The 14,818-nt window shown below is 39.7% G+C and overlaps 1 protein-coding gene and 1 non-coding gene across 2 annotated transcripts in view; both read left to right on the forward strand.

Annotated features, from left to right (window-relative positions):
* Positions 1 to 14,818, forward strand: part of HSD17B3 (hydroxysteroid 17-beta dehydrogenase 3) — a 40,132-nt gene that overhangs the window by 10,413 nt on the left and 14,901 nt on the right. The window contains exons 3-5 of the mRNA XM_029920394.1: positions 11,416 to 11,491; positions 13,208 to 13,315; positions 14,585 to 14,652. Coding sequence (XP_029776254.1) covers positions 11,416 to 11,491; positions 13,208 to 13,315; positions 14,585 to 14,652 — 252 coding nt within the window. The remainder of the gene's footprint in view (positions 1 to 11,415; positions 11,492 to 13,207; positions 13,316 to 14,584; positions 14,653 to 14,818) is intronic.
* Positions 10,367 to 10,472, forward strand: LOC115277135. Its single transcript, XR_003902243.1, has one exon. It is a non-coding gene; the product is annotated as a U6 spliceosomal RNA (small nuclear RNA).

Genomic DNA, 14,818 nt, shown 5'->3' on the forward strand with positions numbered 1-14,818 from the left:
ACATTGAGCATCTTTCATTGTGTCATGTGCCATTCTGGATGTCTTCTTTAAAAAAATGTCTATTCATGTCTTCTCCCATTTCTTCACTGGATTATTTGTTTTTTGGGTGTTGAGTTTGGTAAGTTCTTTATAGATTTTGGATACTAACCCTTTATCTGATATTCCATTTGCAAGTATCTTTTCCAATTCTGCCAGTTACCTTTTAGTTTTGTTGATTGTTTCCTTTGCAGTGCAGAGGCTTTTTATCTTGATGAGGTCCCAATAGTTCATTTTTGCCTTTAATTTCCTTGCCTTTGGAGATGTGTTGAGCAAGAAATTGCTGCAGCTGAGGTCAAAGAGGTTGTTTCCTGCCTCCTCTAGGGTTTTGATGACTTCCTGTCTCACATTTGGGTCTTTCATCCATTTTGAGTTTATTTTTGAGTATGGTGTAAGAAAGTGGTCCAGGTTCATTCTTCTGCATGTGGCTGTCCAGTTCTCCCAGCACCATCTGTTAAAGAGGCAGTCTTTTTTCCATGGGATACTCTTTCCTGCTTTGTCAAAGATTAGTTGGCCATACATTTGTGGGTACAATTCAGGGTTCTCTATTCTGTGCTGTTGTTCTATGTGTCTAGTCTTGTACCAGTACCATACTGTTTTGATGATTACAGCTTTGTAGTAGAGGCTAAAATCTGGATTGTGATGCCTCTCACCTTGATTTTCTTCTTCAATATTACTTTGGCTATTCGGGGCAAAGATTCGACTTTCAAAAGAATGTTATCTGTAATTGTTTAGGTTTGTACATGCCCATTGGATCAAATGTATTATTTCTGTGGATTCCGTAGTCTGTATCCTAACCAAACATTTGTATGTGTCATCCAACAATTACCAAAGCCGGAAATTAAAATCTATTCTGGTGGTGTATTTTTCAGTGGTTCTTGTAGTTTTATGTAAAGCTACTTTATTAGGTAATCCTGAACTTCTATGACCTGAACATTTTACTAGTCTGTAATTCAAGGAATACTTACATCCTTTAGTGCCTCTTTTGATTGATATTAAGAAAGCCATGCCTTTTTAAAAATTTGATTGTTTTTCACCTTACATATAATTTTTTTCTTTTTAGTTTCAACCTTTCTGTGACCTTATGTTTTAGGTGTACTTTCTGTGACCTTATGTTTTCGGTGTACTTCTTGAAAATATCATAAAGTGAGATTAAACACCCTTCCCTGAAATTCTTTGTCTTCACTAGAACATGGTAGTACAGTCATTTCTGAAATCTTGTAGACATTTGGGTCACAGTATAACTGTTGTGTCCATTTAGCCAAATGATTCAAGGGATTGACCAATATTTTATCTTCAGATTGTGAAAACACAATTCTCAAATGCAGATACATACTAACACTTGTTAAAAATCTATTCAACTTGGTAAGGAAGAATCCAGAAGGAAGCCAAATTGCTGATTGTGTGAAAGTGTCTGAGGAATAAGGATTTATATAGCCAGTTGGAAAGGAATGTGCAATAATATTGCCAAGTTAGATACCAAGTTAGGTAGAAAGTTGGGCCAACTGTCTATAGGATGTAACTGTGTCATCTCTGGGTTAGCTTCTCTGCCAGACATAACGTCCGGACAACTCCTCTGTGCCTCACCTGGCTGGCTGAAAGCTGTCCATGCCTCCATGGGTTGAGGACTGTTAAAAATTCTGTAGCATGAGGGGCACCTGGGAAGCTCAGTTGGTTAAATGTGTGACTCTTGATTGCAGCTTAGGTCATAATGTCACTGTTGATGAGTCTGAGCCCCATGTGGGCTGAAAGTGCAGAACCTGCTTGGGATTCTCTCTCTCCCTTTCTCTCTGTCCCTTCCCTGCTTGTGCTCTCTCTCAAAATACATAAATAAACTTAAAAAAACCCAGCAAAGATACATGCCCCAAATCCATTGAGGTCAAGCAGACTTCTTAGAAAATATTCTAGGAAGATATTAAAAACAAACAAACAAACAAACAATCATCATTTTGCCTGTATTTAAGTTTGGGATGAAATTTTCTTCTTTTTTATTTTAATGTTTATTTATTTTTGAGACAGAGAGAGACAGCATGAACATGAGAGGGACAGGGAGAGAGGGAGGACAAAATCTGAAGCAGGTTCCAGGCTCTGAGCTTTCAGCACAGAGCTTGACATGGGGCTTGGACTCATGAACTGCGAGATTTTGACCTGAGCCAAAGTCAGTCATTTAACCGACTGAGCCATAAGACGTCTGTGGAAGAGTTTTAAAAAAGTAATCTCTATGCTCAATGTGTGGCTTGAACTCACAGCCCCAAGATCAAATCACATGCTCTACTGACTGAGCCAGCCAGGCACTCCAAAATTTGTATAAATTGAATTATACAGTATGTACTCATTTTTGCTCTGTGTTCTTCCAACTAACATAATTATTTTGAAATTCATTCATGTTGTTGTGTGTATAGAGAATTCCTTTTTATTGCTGAGTATTATTCCATGGATTGGCTGTACAACAATTTATTTATCTGTTCACCTGTTGATGGACATTTGGGTTGTTCTCAGTTTGGAGCTATTACAAATGAAGTTGTTATAAACATTCTTGTTCAAGTCTCTGTGTGGACACATATTTGCATTTCCTTCTCTCAGTTTCTTTTCTTTCATTCTCATCCCCCATTTCTCTTCCTCCCACATGCAATCTTGCTATTATGTTTGATTTGTATTCTTTAGTATATAAGTATTTTTATATAATATTGACCTTTTTGTGAACATCTTTTCATCTACTAGTGAAATTTTTTAATAATTTTTTTTTTACTAATCCAGAACTGGCCTTTCTGTATTTAGTTGGGGGGGGTGTTCTTGTTTTTGCAACTTATTTTTTCCAAAAGATATGAATTTGTCTTTGCTATAGAACCGTTAGGTTTAGTTCTCATTGCTCAATACCAGGCAAAGACGTGGAGGCCCTGAGTAGTGACAGTGGAGCACCCTAGGTCATTTGCTCACCTCGTAGCAGTTTGAGCCCCTGGGAAAAAAACCCCAGACCCCTGAGTGGTTGCATGGGTGGGGGTGGTGTGGGGGTTATCTGTAGAGGACACTGCATGAGGAAAAACAAACCTTTCTTGTATTATGCCTCTGAGATCTGGGGCTATTTTGTTACTGTAACTTTGTCTACCTTGTCTTGCCTACTACAGAATGAGAACAGTAACAAGGGAAACAGTGAATAGAAAAACTAAGACAAGATAGACACAGTTAGTGCAGTATATTTGCAATCGCAATAAATGCAACTTAGTTGTCGTGTCCCGGCCTGGCCGCTCTGGCCTGCGGGGCAGTGAGTCCTCGCGGGTTCTTGATCCTGAGGGAGGGAGAGAAAGGGCAGGAGGGAGACGCAGAGAGTGGAGACAGCACACGGTATCTGATCAAGCCTCTCCTTTTATTTAGAAAATAATACTCTTATATAGGGTTTGGGGCGGGGAACTGACCCAGGTTGGTTGCCAGGTAACAGAGTCAAATGAATATCAAAAGAAGCGCCCAGACTTGCCTCTGCAATGCTGGGGAGGGGAAGCTAGTGCTGAATAATCCAAAATACGGTTTTGATCTTTTGTTCACCTTGGCTTTTTTCGTCTGGCTCAGTAGGACAGTCTCCAAAATCTGGACCAGGAAATGCACTCTCCTAGCCTCCAGATGTAAATCTTGTTTTTTGGTTGCTCCCTGGAGAGCGATATCTCCTTGCCTGAGGCAGCCAAAACTCGGCGGCTCCCAACACTTAGTTATATTTCCTGATAAATAAAAGAACCCAGAAAGAGCTGAAAAAGAAAATCCAATGTTAAATACAGGAAGTTTGAAAGTTTGAAAGTAAAGGGATCAAAAAACATATCCTAGGAAAATGCAAAAAGAAAGAAAAAGAATGGGGGCAATATCAGTATTGGACAAAATATAATTCAAGATAATAAAAGGGGCACTGGGGGAGCTCAGTCGTTAAGTGTCTGACCTCAACTAAGGTCGTGATCTCATGGTTTGTGAGTCTAAGCCCCATATCCGGCTCTGTGCTGGCTCCTAGCTCAGAGCCTGGAGCCTGTCTTCGGATTCTGTGTCTCCCTCTCTCTCTCTGTCCCTCCCCTGCTCATGCTGTCTCTCTCTGTCTCTCTCTCTCTCTCTCAAAAATAAATAAAACATTTAAAAAATAAAAGAAAGACAATACAAGAGAAATGTTCATATAGATAAGATTCGGTTGATTAATATTGAACTGATTCTATTTCTGACACTATAACTTCGAAATACTGAAAGTAGAAACGGATCAGAATACAAGTGTTTGATGAATTTGTGACCACTGTGGGTGATTTCCAGGACTCTTTCAGAAACAGAAATATATGATGTGGCCAGTTTTTCAGATAAATGGACTTTGCAGGACTCACTGGGCACACTCATGACCAGTTTTCTCTTAGTCTCTTTGAACCTGTTTCATAGCTCTAGTTCTTTCTCTACCTTTGGTCCTGTTGTTACTTCACTGATCCCTCTGGTCATTTCCAGATACAAATAGGTTTCAATTCCACAGTCCCAGTGTCCAGTCACCTGCAATAGTCAAAATATTGAACATGAAATAAAAATTAAATCTCCCCTCCTGCAGCTGGGATGTGCTTTGGAGCCCATGCTCTGGAGATGTGACATAGTCCTGTGGTCTGTTTCTCTTTCCTGGTTGCTAACAGAGGTGTCTGAATTTGCCAGGAGTGAGGAGCAGGAGTTTGGAGATGGTGGGCGAAGAGGAGAAGGAAGAATATTCCCAGTACAATCCTAAGAGGGAGACTGGCTGTCTGGGCCTGATGACGGACATTCACATGACTTATGGGCAATTTCCCGGATCCTCCACAGGGAGCGGCCCTCACATGGCTCTGGTGAATGTGTTCTCATCTTGCATCCTGACCTCCTCAGCCCTTGAAGTCTTCCTCCAGCTGTCTTTCTCCTGGGGTCTCTTTGCCTTGGGGTGGACATTTTGTATAGAATCTAATCCCTCACTTGTTCTTTCCCACATCTGGTCCAGGAGAAACAGTCAAACAAGTCTGAATGGTGGCCTAGCTCATGGCACCAGAAAGCTCCAACGTCAGAGTATCTATAAGCCATGATTCTTGCCCTTTAGATTTTGGGGGGCTATGGTCAGATGGTCTACAGTTTGAGCATAATGAATGAGAAAAGAATCCTTTGTTATGTTAAATCGCTTTAACTTATGACCAGAGCATTGCCTATGCTCCACTAACTGATTCAGCAGAAACAGGCGCGGGGGTGATAAACTGGATAGCGTGATGCATAGAACACATGTAATAAGATGGGATGGTACCCCATCCCTTAACTTGAGGCTCCTTTCTTCCCCTGCCCTTGGGGATGGAATCATAGCTTGGTGGCAGACAAAACCAAAGGAAACCTCTTCACAAAGTGCTCTGAATTGCTGTGCTCTTTATCTTGACATATATTTTATACAAGTGAAGGGTGCCCTGAGGATGGGCTCAAGAATCACATTACCAGGCCTTAGATATTATTTTGTAAATTATTTTCTTGTCTTGCTCTCTGAAATCTGATTTCTATTAGGTCTTTGCACTCCTACTGAAACTTCTAATTTAACATCTTACTACATAAATACAAATAATTAAGTTTATAAGGAATTTGAATACCCTCTCATACAGGTTTAACCAATACTTGGTAAGCCATTTGGTAAACCTCACTTTTAATTTAAGAGACGAAAATTTATAAAACCTAGCCAATGAAGAGCGAATACACACTCCTTAAGGACATACATGGAACGTTCATGGAAGTGCACTTATTTATTGGAAAGAAAATGATGATAAGGTCCCAGTGGCAAAAACATACCATTACATTCACCGACTACTATGCAATAAAATTAAAACTAATCTTAGAAAATCATATCGGGGCAGTTAGGTGGCTCTGTTGGTTGAGCATCAGACTCTTGTCTCCACCTAGTTCATGATCTCACAGTTCATGTGTTGGAGCCCTGCATCGGGCTCAGTGCTGATGGTGCAAAGCCTGCTTGGGATTCTGGTTCTCCTTCTGCCCATCCCCCATTTGTGCTCTCTCTCTCTCTCTCTCTCTCTCTCTCTTAAAATAAAGAAATAAACATACAAATAAAAAAGAAAATGATATCCACCCTGTTATCTATATTGAAAAATTATACCTCAGTGTAGCTCCAAAAGATAAAAATGGACATTCCTGTGAATTATGGTCGAAATGCTATGCTGGTGAAGATTTTTGGCTTTAAATTCATCTATTAGAAAATATGGAAGAATGCAAACAGTCTTAGCTTTCGAAAAATTCTAGAAAGGGAACAAAATAAATCCAAAAGAAAGAGAAGGAGCAAATTAATAAAGAGAAGAACAAAAATGGGTGACAGAGGCAATAGGAATAAACTGAACTTATCATTCAAAATTCTTTAAAAAGAAACCAGAAAAAGCAACAAATCTTTGAAAACCTCAAAAAAAAAAAAAAAAAAAAAAAAAGAGAAGGAGCATTGTTAGGAACCTAGCTACAGACAAAGAGATTTAAGGAAAAAAAGTAGAGGAAGAAGAAAAAGAAAGGAAGAAAAGACTATCTTTGTATCAATAAAGTGAAAACTTAGATGAAAGACATTTTCTATGGAAATATACATGATTAAAGTTGGCTTAAGTCATGCATGAGATGGAAAAGGCAGTTATGAATATCTACAAAACACCCAGATATTACTTGTAAGTAAATGTTACTAAAGCTCAAGGAATAAGAAAAAAAACCCCAAAAACCTAAATTTTTCTAGGATAACCAACCAACTCGATCTGCCTGGGACTGGCACCGATCCTGGGATGTGGGACTTTTGGCTTTAAAATGGAGAAAATCCTGGGACAGGTTTCAGAAATTGTGTAGACAGATTGGCATGACTCTGATATCAAAATGGGACAAAAATAACATAAGAGAATTGGGATCCAAGTTAAGTATTAGCAAACTGAATCCAGCTGTTTTAAAAATAAAGTAATTTGGGGGGACCTGGGTGGCTCAGTCGGTTAAGTATCCGACTTTGGCTCAGGTCATGATCTCAACGCTCCTGGGTTTGGGCCCCGCGTCAGGCTCTGTGCTGACAGCTCAGAACCTGGAGCCTGCTTCAGATTCTGTGTCTCCCTCTTTCTCTGCCCCTCCCCCACACGCATGCTCTCTCTTAAAAATGAAATGTTAAAAAATTTAAAAAAATAAAATAATTTGGCAAAAAGGAATAGATGAAGATGTTCTTAAATTGATAAAAAAAATATCTTCCAGAAATAACCTCATGCTTTGAATTGAAAGAACATTAGAGGCGCCTGGGTAGCTCAGTCAGTTATTCATCCAACTCTTGATTTCAGCTCAGGTCATTATCTCCTGGTTTGTGAGACTGATCCCTGAGTCTGCCTCTACGCCACGCATGGGGCCTGCTTGGGATTCTCTCTCTCCCTCTCTCTCTGCTTCTCCCCCACCTGTGTGTGCACGAGTGCTCTCTCTCTCTCTCTCTCTCTCTCAAAATAAATAAATATACTTAAAAAAAATGTGTTCTCAGTATGGTAGAGAACAGACAGTGTATTTGCTTAACATAGCACAGGAGATGATGCCCAAAGTATGCAAATATTGGAGAGGAAGGGACAAAACTGTACTTTGTAGATAATAACTGTTGTCTATGATGAAAAGCCAACCATTGAAGAAGAAACTATTACAATGAATAAAATAACTCAGTGAGGTGGCTGGGTGGGGTTCCTAATCACAAAGAGTAACAAAGTAGAATATATAGAAAAATAACTGATACCATTAGGTGCTTTCCTATGTGACAGGCTCTGCACCATGCACTTGATTCTCAGAACAATTTAATGAAGTGTATCTATTGGTGTCCATGATTTGCCAATGAGGAAACTCTTTGGTCTGAGTAACTTGTGTGCACAGGTTTAAGTGGTGGAAAAAAGAATCAAACCTAGCTATTTCATCCTAGAGATTCCAACGCTTTCCACGGTAATCAAATTCATGATGACAACAAATAAATGTAAGACATTGGTGACAGGAGCAGTTAAATGTCCTCCCAGATCCTTACCCTTTTTTCCATGGTGTAGAGTTATAGCCAGAAGTGGCTGCCCAGCCAGGGCGTTTCCCAGACTCCTTTCCATCAAAGTGGGGCCATGTGACTAATTTGGCCAATGAAATCAGATAGAAATGATGTGCATCACTTCTTGGTCAAGGTGGTTAAAGGAGAGGATGTATCTTCTCTGTCTCTTCATAATCCTTGCATGGCTGGATGTCACACCCAGGGCAATCTTAGAAACCTAGTGTTGAAGATGGCAAAGACTTTCTTAGCCATGGGACCTGAACGACTATGTGAAATAGAGTTTATAAGACAAAAACAAAACTTCATTGTGTGAAGCCACTGAAATTTTGGGGTTCTTTGTTATGTGAGCTACTGTTATCTTAACTAATGCAAACTAACAAAAAATGGCCAAGATTTATGTAAGGATACTTCTAAGTTTTGAGAAGAGCACGTGAAATCGGGATAAATAGATGCCAAGTTTCTGGATGAAACAACTGATTACTGCAAAGATAATAATATTTTAAAATATTATTTACCCTAAATTTCTCTAATTTCAATATAATACTTGACTAGACAATTTTATAATTTATTTGGAAAGTTAAACTAAGAAGACAAAAACATTTTGAAAGAGAACAATAAATGCTAGGAACTTGGCTGTTCACACATCAAATAGCAAGACCTATTATAAGTTTGTGATTAAATCCAAAATGGCACTGGCACAGAAACTGACTAATAAATTGGTGAAACAGAGCAGGTAGATCATAAACAGATCTACAGACATGTAAGAATTTGGCATATGACTAAATTGGCATTTTAAATCAAGAAAGAATGGAGGGGTGCCTGGGTAGCTCAGTTGGTTGAGCATCCATCCAACTCTTGATTTTGGCTTAAGTCACAATTGTAGGGTCATGGGTTTGAGCCTCAAGTCAGGCTCCATGTTGACTGCGGAGTCTGGTTAAGATTCTCTCTCTCTACCTATTTCTCTCTCCTTTTGCACTCTCCACCACTCATGAGCACTCTCTCTCTCTCTAAAGAATATAAAGAATGGAGAACAGCAAAACTGTTGTTAAGAGAATTGCCACCCATTTTGCAAAAAATAATGCTAGGTGATTTCACGCTCAGATTATTGTCAAAAATAAAGAGGAGTGATAAAAATATTGTAAAGGGTTATAGGAAAATATGTCATTGGAGTTATAAAAGTTCATAAAGGAAATTTTTAAAAAGCCATAGAAAATATTGTCAAAGTTGGCAACATGAAAATTAATATATAGTATATGGTAAAGGGACCATAAACAAAGGAGAAAATACTTGCTAAATTTATAGGAAGCAAATAATTAGTATTCAGAATATGTAACCCCCCCAAAACACCTAAAAATTTATTAAAAATTGACAACCCAGTAGAAGAATGGGCAGAGGGTACACACTGGTAATTTATACAAACATACAAAAAAGTGCTCAGCTCCACTGATAACTGGAAAAATGCAAATTAAAACAAGATAAGGATATAATTTCTTGACCATTAGATTGGGATAAGTTGAAAAGGTTGCTAATAGACAACACTGGATAGAGTGTGAAGAAATAGCTCTAGTTGTATTTTTGGTGGTACAGTTTTAAGGGACAGCATTTGGCAACACTCTTAAATTTTAGAAGCATACACCCTTTAATACAACAATTACTCTTCTTCTTGCCTGTCTACTCTAGGAATTGATTCACTTGTATGTACAAAGAGTTACATAGAAGGGTGTTCATTGTGGCAATACTGGTAGCAGGAAAACTTGAAAATAACTTCAGTGCTCACCCAAAAGTAAACTATATGACACTATGAAACTGGAGGGATGTGGAGATAGATAGGATACTTAGAGATAAGATACATCATTGAGTTAAAAACACAATCTTTATAATGCATTTACAAAGTGTCAAAGGAAAGAAAACCTAGAAAATGAACACTTATTTCTGTATGTATTTATATACGCATATAGATGCAGAGAAAAAGGTAAGAGGGTCAAACTTCAGGCAGCAGGAGCCGAGGGGTGGGCATGGGCTTCGGGGACATTTTTACAATAAGATTGTATTTGTGTATTTCATAGATAATTTAATAAATTAAAATAGAAAAATATGTAAACACTGATGCTACAACTTTAGAAAATTTTATTTGGATGGTTTTGGTGGAAATTGGTGTGTGTGTGCGTGTGTTTGGCATCTCCCTGTGTGATTTTGAGACCATTGGGTTGAAGATGGAGTGGTTGGAGATCACATATTACAGTCTTTGATTCAGCTTCTTATGTGTTTCTATAATCTGTAATTCCTTATTACAATAGAGGTACAGTGCTAACTTCTGCAGGACATGTACTAAATCTAGAACGATACAGAGAAGATTCGTATGGCCCTGCACAAGGCTGACACACAAATTCATGAAACATTCCGTATGTTTGTTAAGAGGATAAATTTTATGTTCTATGCATTTTATCACAATTAAAAAGATGGAAATATAAATAATTTAGTTAAAACCACAGAGAAAGATTTCAATGAATGAACCCCTTTGTCACTAACTCAAATGTCATCAGTCTCAGTTTAAACGAATGTTGGTTTTTCCCTTTGTCTTCAGGGAAACTCTAGCTTTTCTCACAGTGGCAGTTTTAGGTGTGAGGAGCCTCGACCTGTCTGGGACCACCCCGCATACCGAGTTTGCCTGTCCCCTGGCCACGTTAATGCAGACATCTGCACACCGCCACTCAGCCCCGGAGTTGAGGCACTAGCCACTCTGCAGAGTTCCCTCCTGATCCCAGAGAAGTGTCTGTCTACCCTCTGGTTCCTTATTCTATTTTTTGTCCTGCTGGGAGCCGGAGAACAGGGAGAGCAGGCTCAGGCCATGGCCGGGCCTGAGTGCAGTGATTGCCTGAGTGAAGTGAACCATGAGAAAAATGTCCTTGTGCATAGGAATCAGCTCAAAAGTTGCTGCGGAATCATGTTTTTTAACAGGGGGTGCTTCCCTCGATTTGTTATATAAATTGTAGTATAAAATCTGCCAAATTCAAAACTCCAAAACATATTTGGCCCCAGACATTTCTGATAAGAGGGCATTCAGAGGGTCTTTTTTTTTTCTTAATAAAAAAGCTCTTAGAATAGTTCTTGGCACATAATAAACACATAAAAATAAACTACTATTATTATGTCACATATAGCTTGGCCCAATGTGGCTGTTTTGCTCATAGTCCAGAAACCTTTGTCACATTCTACACATTTAAACCCAGGAGAAGCAAGCACATTACTCTGTGACAAAGTGGGCGATGCTCCAAATCACCTTTAAAACAAGCTTTCTCACTCTGCTTATCAACTTTCTCTTTTTTGGTTCCCCTCCACCCTCCCATTCCCAGCTAGCAAGACAAGGACTCAATGTTGTACTTATCAGCCGGACGCTGAAAAAGCTACAGGCCATCGCTGCAGAGATTGGTGAGTGACCCAAAGAAATAAGGGGAATGTTTGTCTGCCTCGGTCCTGCCTGCAGAGGCTCCGTTAGCATTCCTAAGGCTCCTGGAGCCTGGCGCACTGGTCCTTCTGCAGGGAGCTGGCTTCACAAAGTTAAGGGCAGGGCATAAGTGGCTTTAGTTCAGCAGGGATTCTGTGGGCGAGGTGAAGTAGGAACAGACACATGCACACATAGATCCACCCGCTCCTTTGGTCGGGCGTCTTCATCTCTAGAGTTAGTTCTGCGAATCCAATGGCCCCAGCTGCCTATTGCGTCTGCTACTTCCTTCAAAAGCAGAATCTATGTTTGGGACTTCATTTTCCTGTATCTGTGCCCAGCTCCTTGCAGGAAGCTGAGGGAACAATCCTTACTGGTGGTTATAAGAATTTTAAAAAAGATTTGATCAGGGCTGCCATGTATGGTTGTATAAGTTGTACAACTGTGCAACTCTGTGAGGCAGCGTTTATATTATAATGTTCGATAATTAGGATCCACTGGGAAGTGTTCTCAGTTCTTAATCATTATATCCCTGTTTGGGTATTTTATTTTAATAATTAATTACTAATTTAGTAATTTGTAAAATCCTTAACTCAAAAGAATGAGTCTTCAATTAGGAAGACTTGTGAAGCCTGTGACAGTCTGTCAGGGGACGGCCTTGTGTCTCTGGAGGAGAGTTGGGAATGTGTGGGATGGTGGGAGGCGTGGGGCCAGGCAATCACACCGTGGAGGCTCAGTGCCCTTCAACTAATGAATTCTGCTTTTGTTCTGTGACTGGACATCAAAAGTAACTTTGACGAAGACTAGGACATTCTTCAGTGTTTCTCTCATAATGCTAAGGTGCGCTTTTTATTGTCCTGTTGAAAGGCAAGAGGTGTCTTGGGCCTGACAGCATCCCCCACCCTTCAACTACGCCTCAATATCACTTGTCTCGGAAACAGTGAGTTTCAGCCCAAGGCCGAGCAGGCAGCCGTTCAGCTGTTGCTGAACTCTCAGGCTTGCTTTTATATTCGCTGAGAGCACCTGCACCAAGCCAAGTCCACGTGGAGTCGCAGAGCAAGCATGGACTTGGAGGGAGCAGAGTGTGGGCGTCTTTGGGCGAGTTAGCCTCTCCGAGCCTTAGTTTTCTCTTCTTAACAATGGGTATAATATCCAGTTTGCAAGGTTGTAGAGAGGATTAAAATAAGATATTACATGTGTAAGTGCTTTAATACTAAAGTGTTGGACAAATGCAAAGGATGGCTCTGTCTATGCCAAGGGTACCTGACACCGAGCAGAGGCAATACGTCACTTATCCTCTTGTGGCTTAGAGACCAAGGGTCTCATCCTTGAGCATGAGCAGGGTCACTGGGAGTGCATGCAGGATGAAGCCTAAGAATTTGTGTTTCTAATCACTTCCTAGTGATGCTGATGCTACGGTCTGTGGACCTCACTTTGAGAACCACTGCATTAAATTTATTTTAGTAATATACTTGTCATCAGAGTAACTCTTAGAAACACCAGAAGCCATCACTTACAAATCTTTTAGCACATTCCAGCATTTATTGGGGACTTTTTCTTGTTTCTAATTGGGATAATGGTTTTATCCTCTTAAAGGTCTGCTCAGGTAGTGCCAGGAGCATTGGAGAAGTCCATGAGCAAGGACTTCTGGTCCATGATCTGGACTTCCATTCATTAAAGAGTAACTGTTGTCTCTAAGGCAGAGTGTACCACAGGAAGCAGCGTGAAGATTATACAAGCAGATTTTACCAAAGACAACATCTATGAGCATATTAGAGAAAAACTTGAAGGCTTAGAAATTGGAGTTTTAGGTAAGTAAATTGCAAAATGGAAAGCATATTATAATACATCAGTAAAATAATTATCTCAGTGACACTTGATTATTCTGTGGTAAACTTGAACTAAACCCATAACTGTCTTTTAAGCTGTAGCATTAAACAAAATATTACAGCTCATTTTTTCAAGGGGCATATTTGATTAACACATTTGTGTATGGCTTTGGAATGTATGAAACTATGATATTTCAACTTTCTCAACTATATTTTATAATATGAAAATAATTTTTTCCCACTGATACTGACATTAGACAGGAAGAGGAAATCTCAGAACCACTGGCCTTGGGGCACTTGGGTAGCTCAGTTGGTTAAGTGTCAGCTCTTGATTTCAGTTTGGGTCATGATCTCACCATTCATGCGATAGAGCCCTGTGTTGGGCTCTGCACTGATAGCTCAGAGCCTGCTTGGGATTCTCTCTCTCCCTTTATCGGAAGCCCTCCCTGGCTCCTGCTCTCTCTCTCTCTCTCTCTCTCTCTCTCTCTCTCTCTCTCTCTCTCTCTCTTTCAAAAACAAACAAACTAACAAACATTGGCCTAAAGAATTAGGTTAGCAAACAAACATTGCTGTAATTGATTCATTCAAGAAATAGCAAGTGAGCCTGCTTATTTGAGAATTGACTTTCTTATTCAGAAAACAAGATATAATTTTTTCTGTGGTGACTTACAGAGAAGATATTTTATAACCTAATACAGAGCACAGTGTCTGTATTATACATGGAAGGAAGATTTGATTTCTAAACTTCCTGCTGAATTTTAAAACTAATGACATTTTTAACTAATAAAAATGCAAACCACAATATTGCAGAAAAATCAGAAAGAATCCATGAGCTCATAAATTGGTTAAAATCTCCACGGTCTGAGATAACATTCTGGTGCATATCCTGCCTGACACATACACACGTATTTCCAAAACTGGGATTAAATTTACATACTGTTTTGTAACAATTTTAAAAACCATATACCACAAGTGTTTCCCTGTGTCTTTCAACTTCTAAGCAGCCACAGTTTTGAATGGCTGTATTGCATTTCACCATACGGCTGCCCCATGATCCATTTGATGTGCTTCCTATTATTGGACAATTGTTTTCCCCTCCAATTTCCTCACTGCTATCAAATCATGTTGCAAAGAAGAACCTTGTATATAAATATTTTTTTCTGTACGTGATTCCTCAGGGAAACCTCCTAAGAGAAGCTCTTTTTAAGGTTTTTAATATATATTTGCTACATTTTGCTTTGTCTCTGGCAGTCAACAATGTCGGAATGCTTCCAAACCTTCTCCCGAGCCACTTCCTTGATATACCAGATGAAATCCAGGTAGGCCTCTTCCTGTGGATGGTTTCCTCTCACTGGGGACTGGGCCCCCTGCTGGGGAGTCATGAGGAAGGGTGCATGGGAGACTGTCAGGCCCAAATTCTGTGTTCCAAGTGGGTGTCTGTAGCTCTCCCTTTCTCTTCACCTTAGTACTTGCCACGCAGGCAAG

Source organism: Suricata suricatta, chromosome 13 (assembly GCF_006229205.1).
Source record: "Suricata suricatta isolate VVHF042 chromosome 13, meerkat_22Aug2017_6uvM2_HiC, whole genome shotgun sequence".
NCBI classification, from domain to species: Eukaryota; Metazoa; Chordata; class Mammalia; order Carnivora; family Herpestidae; genus Suricata; species Suricata suricatta.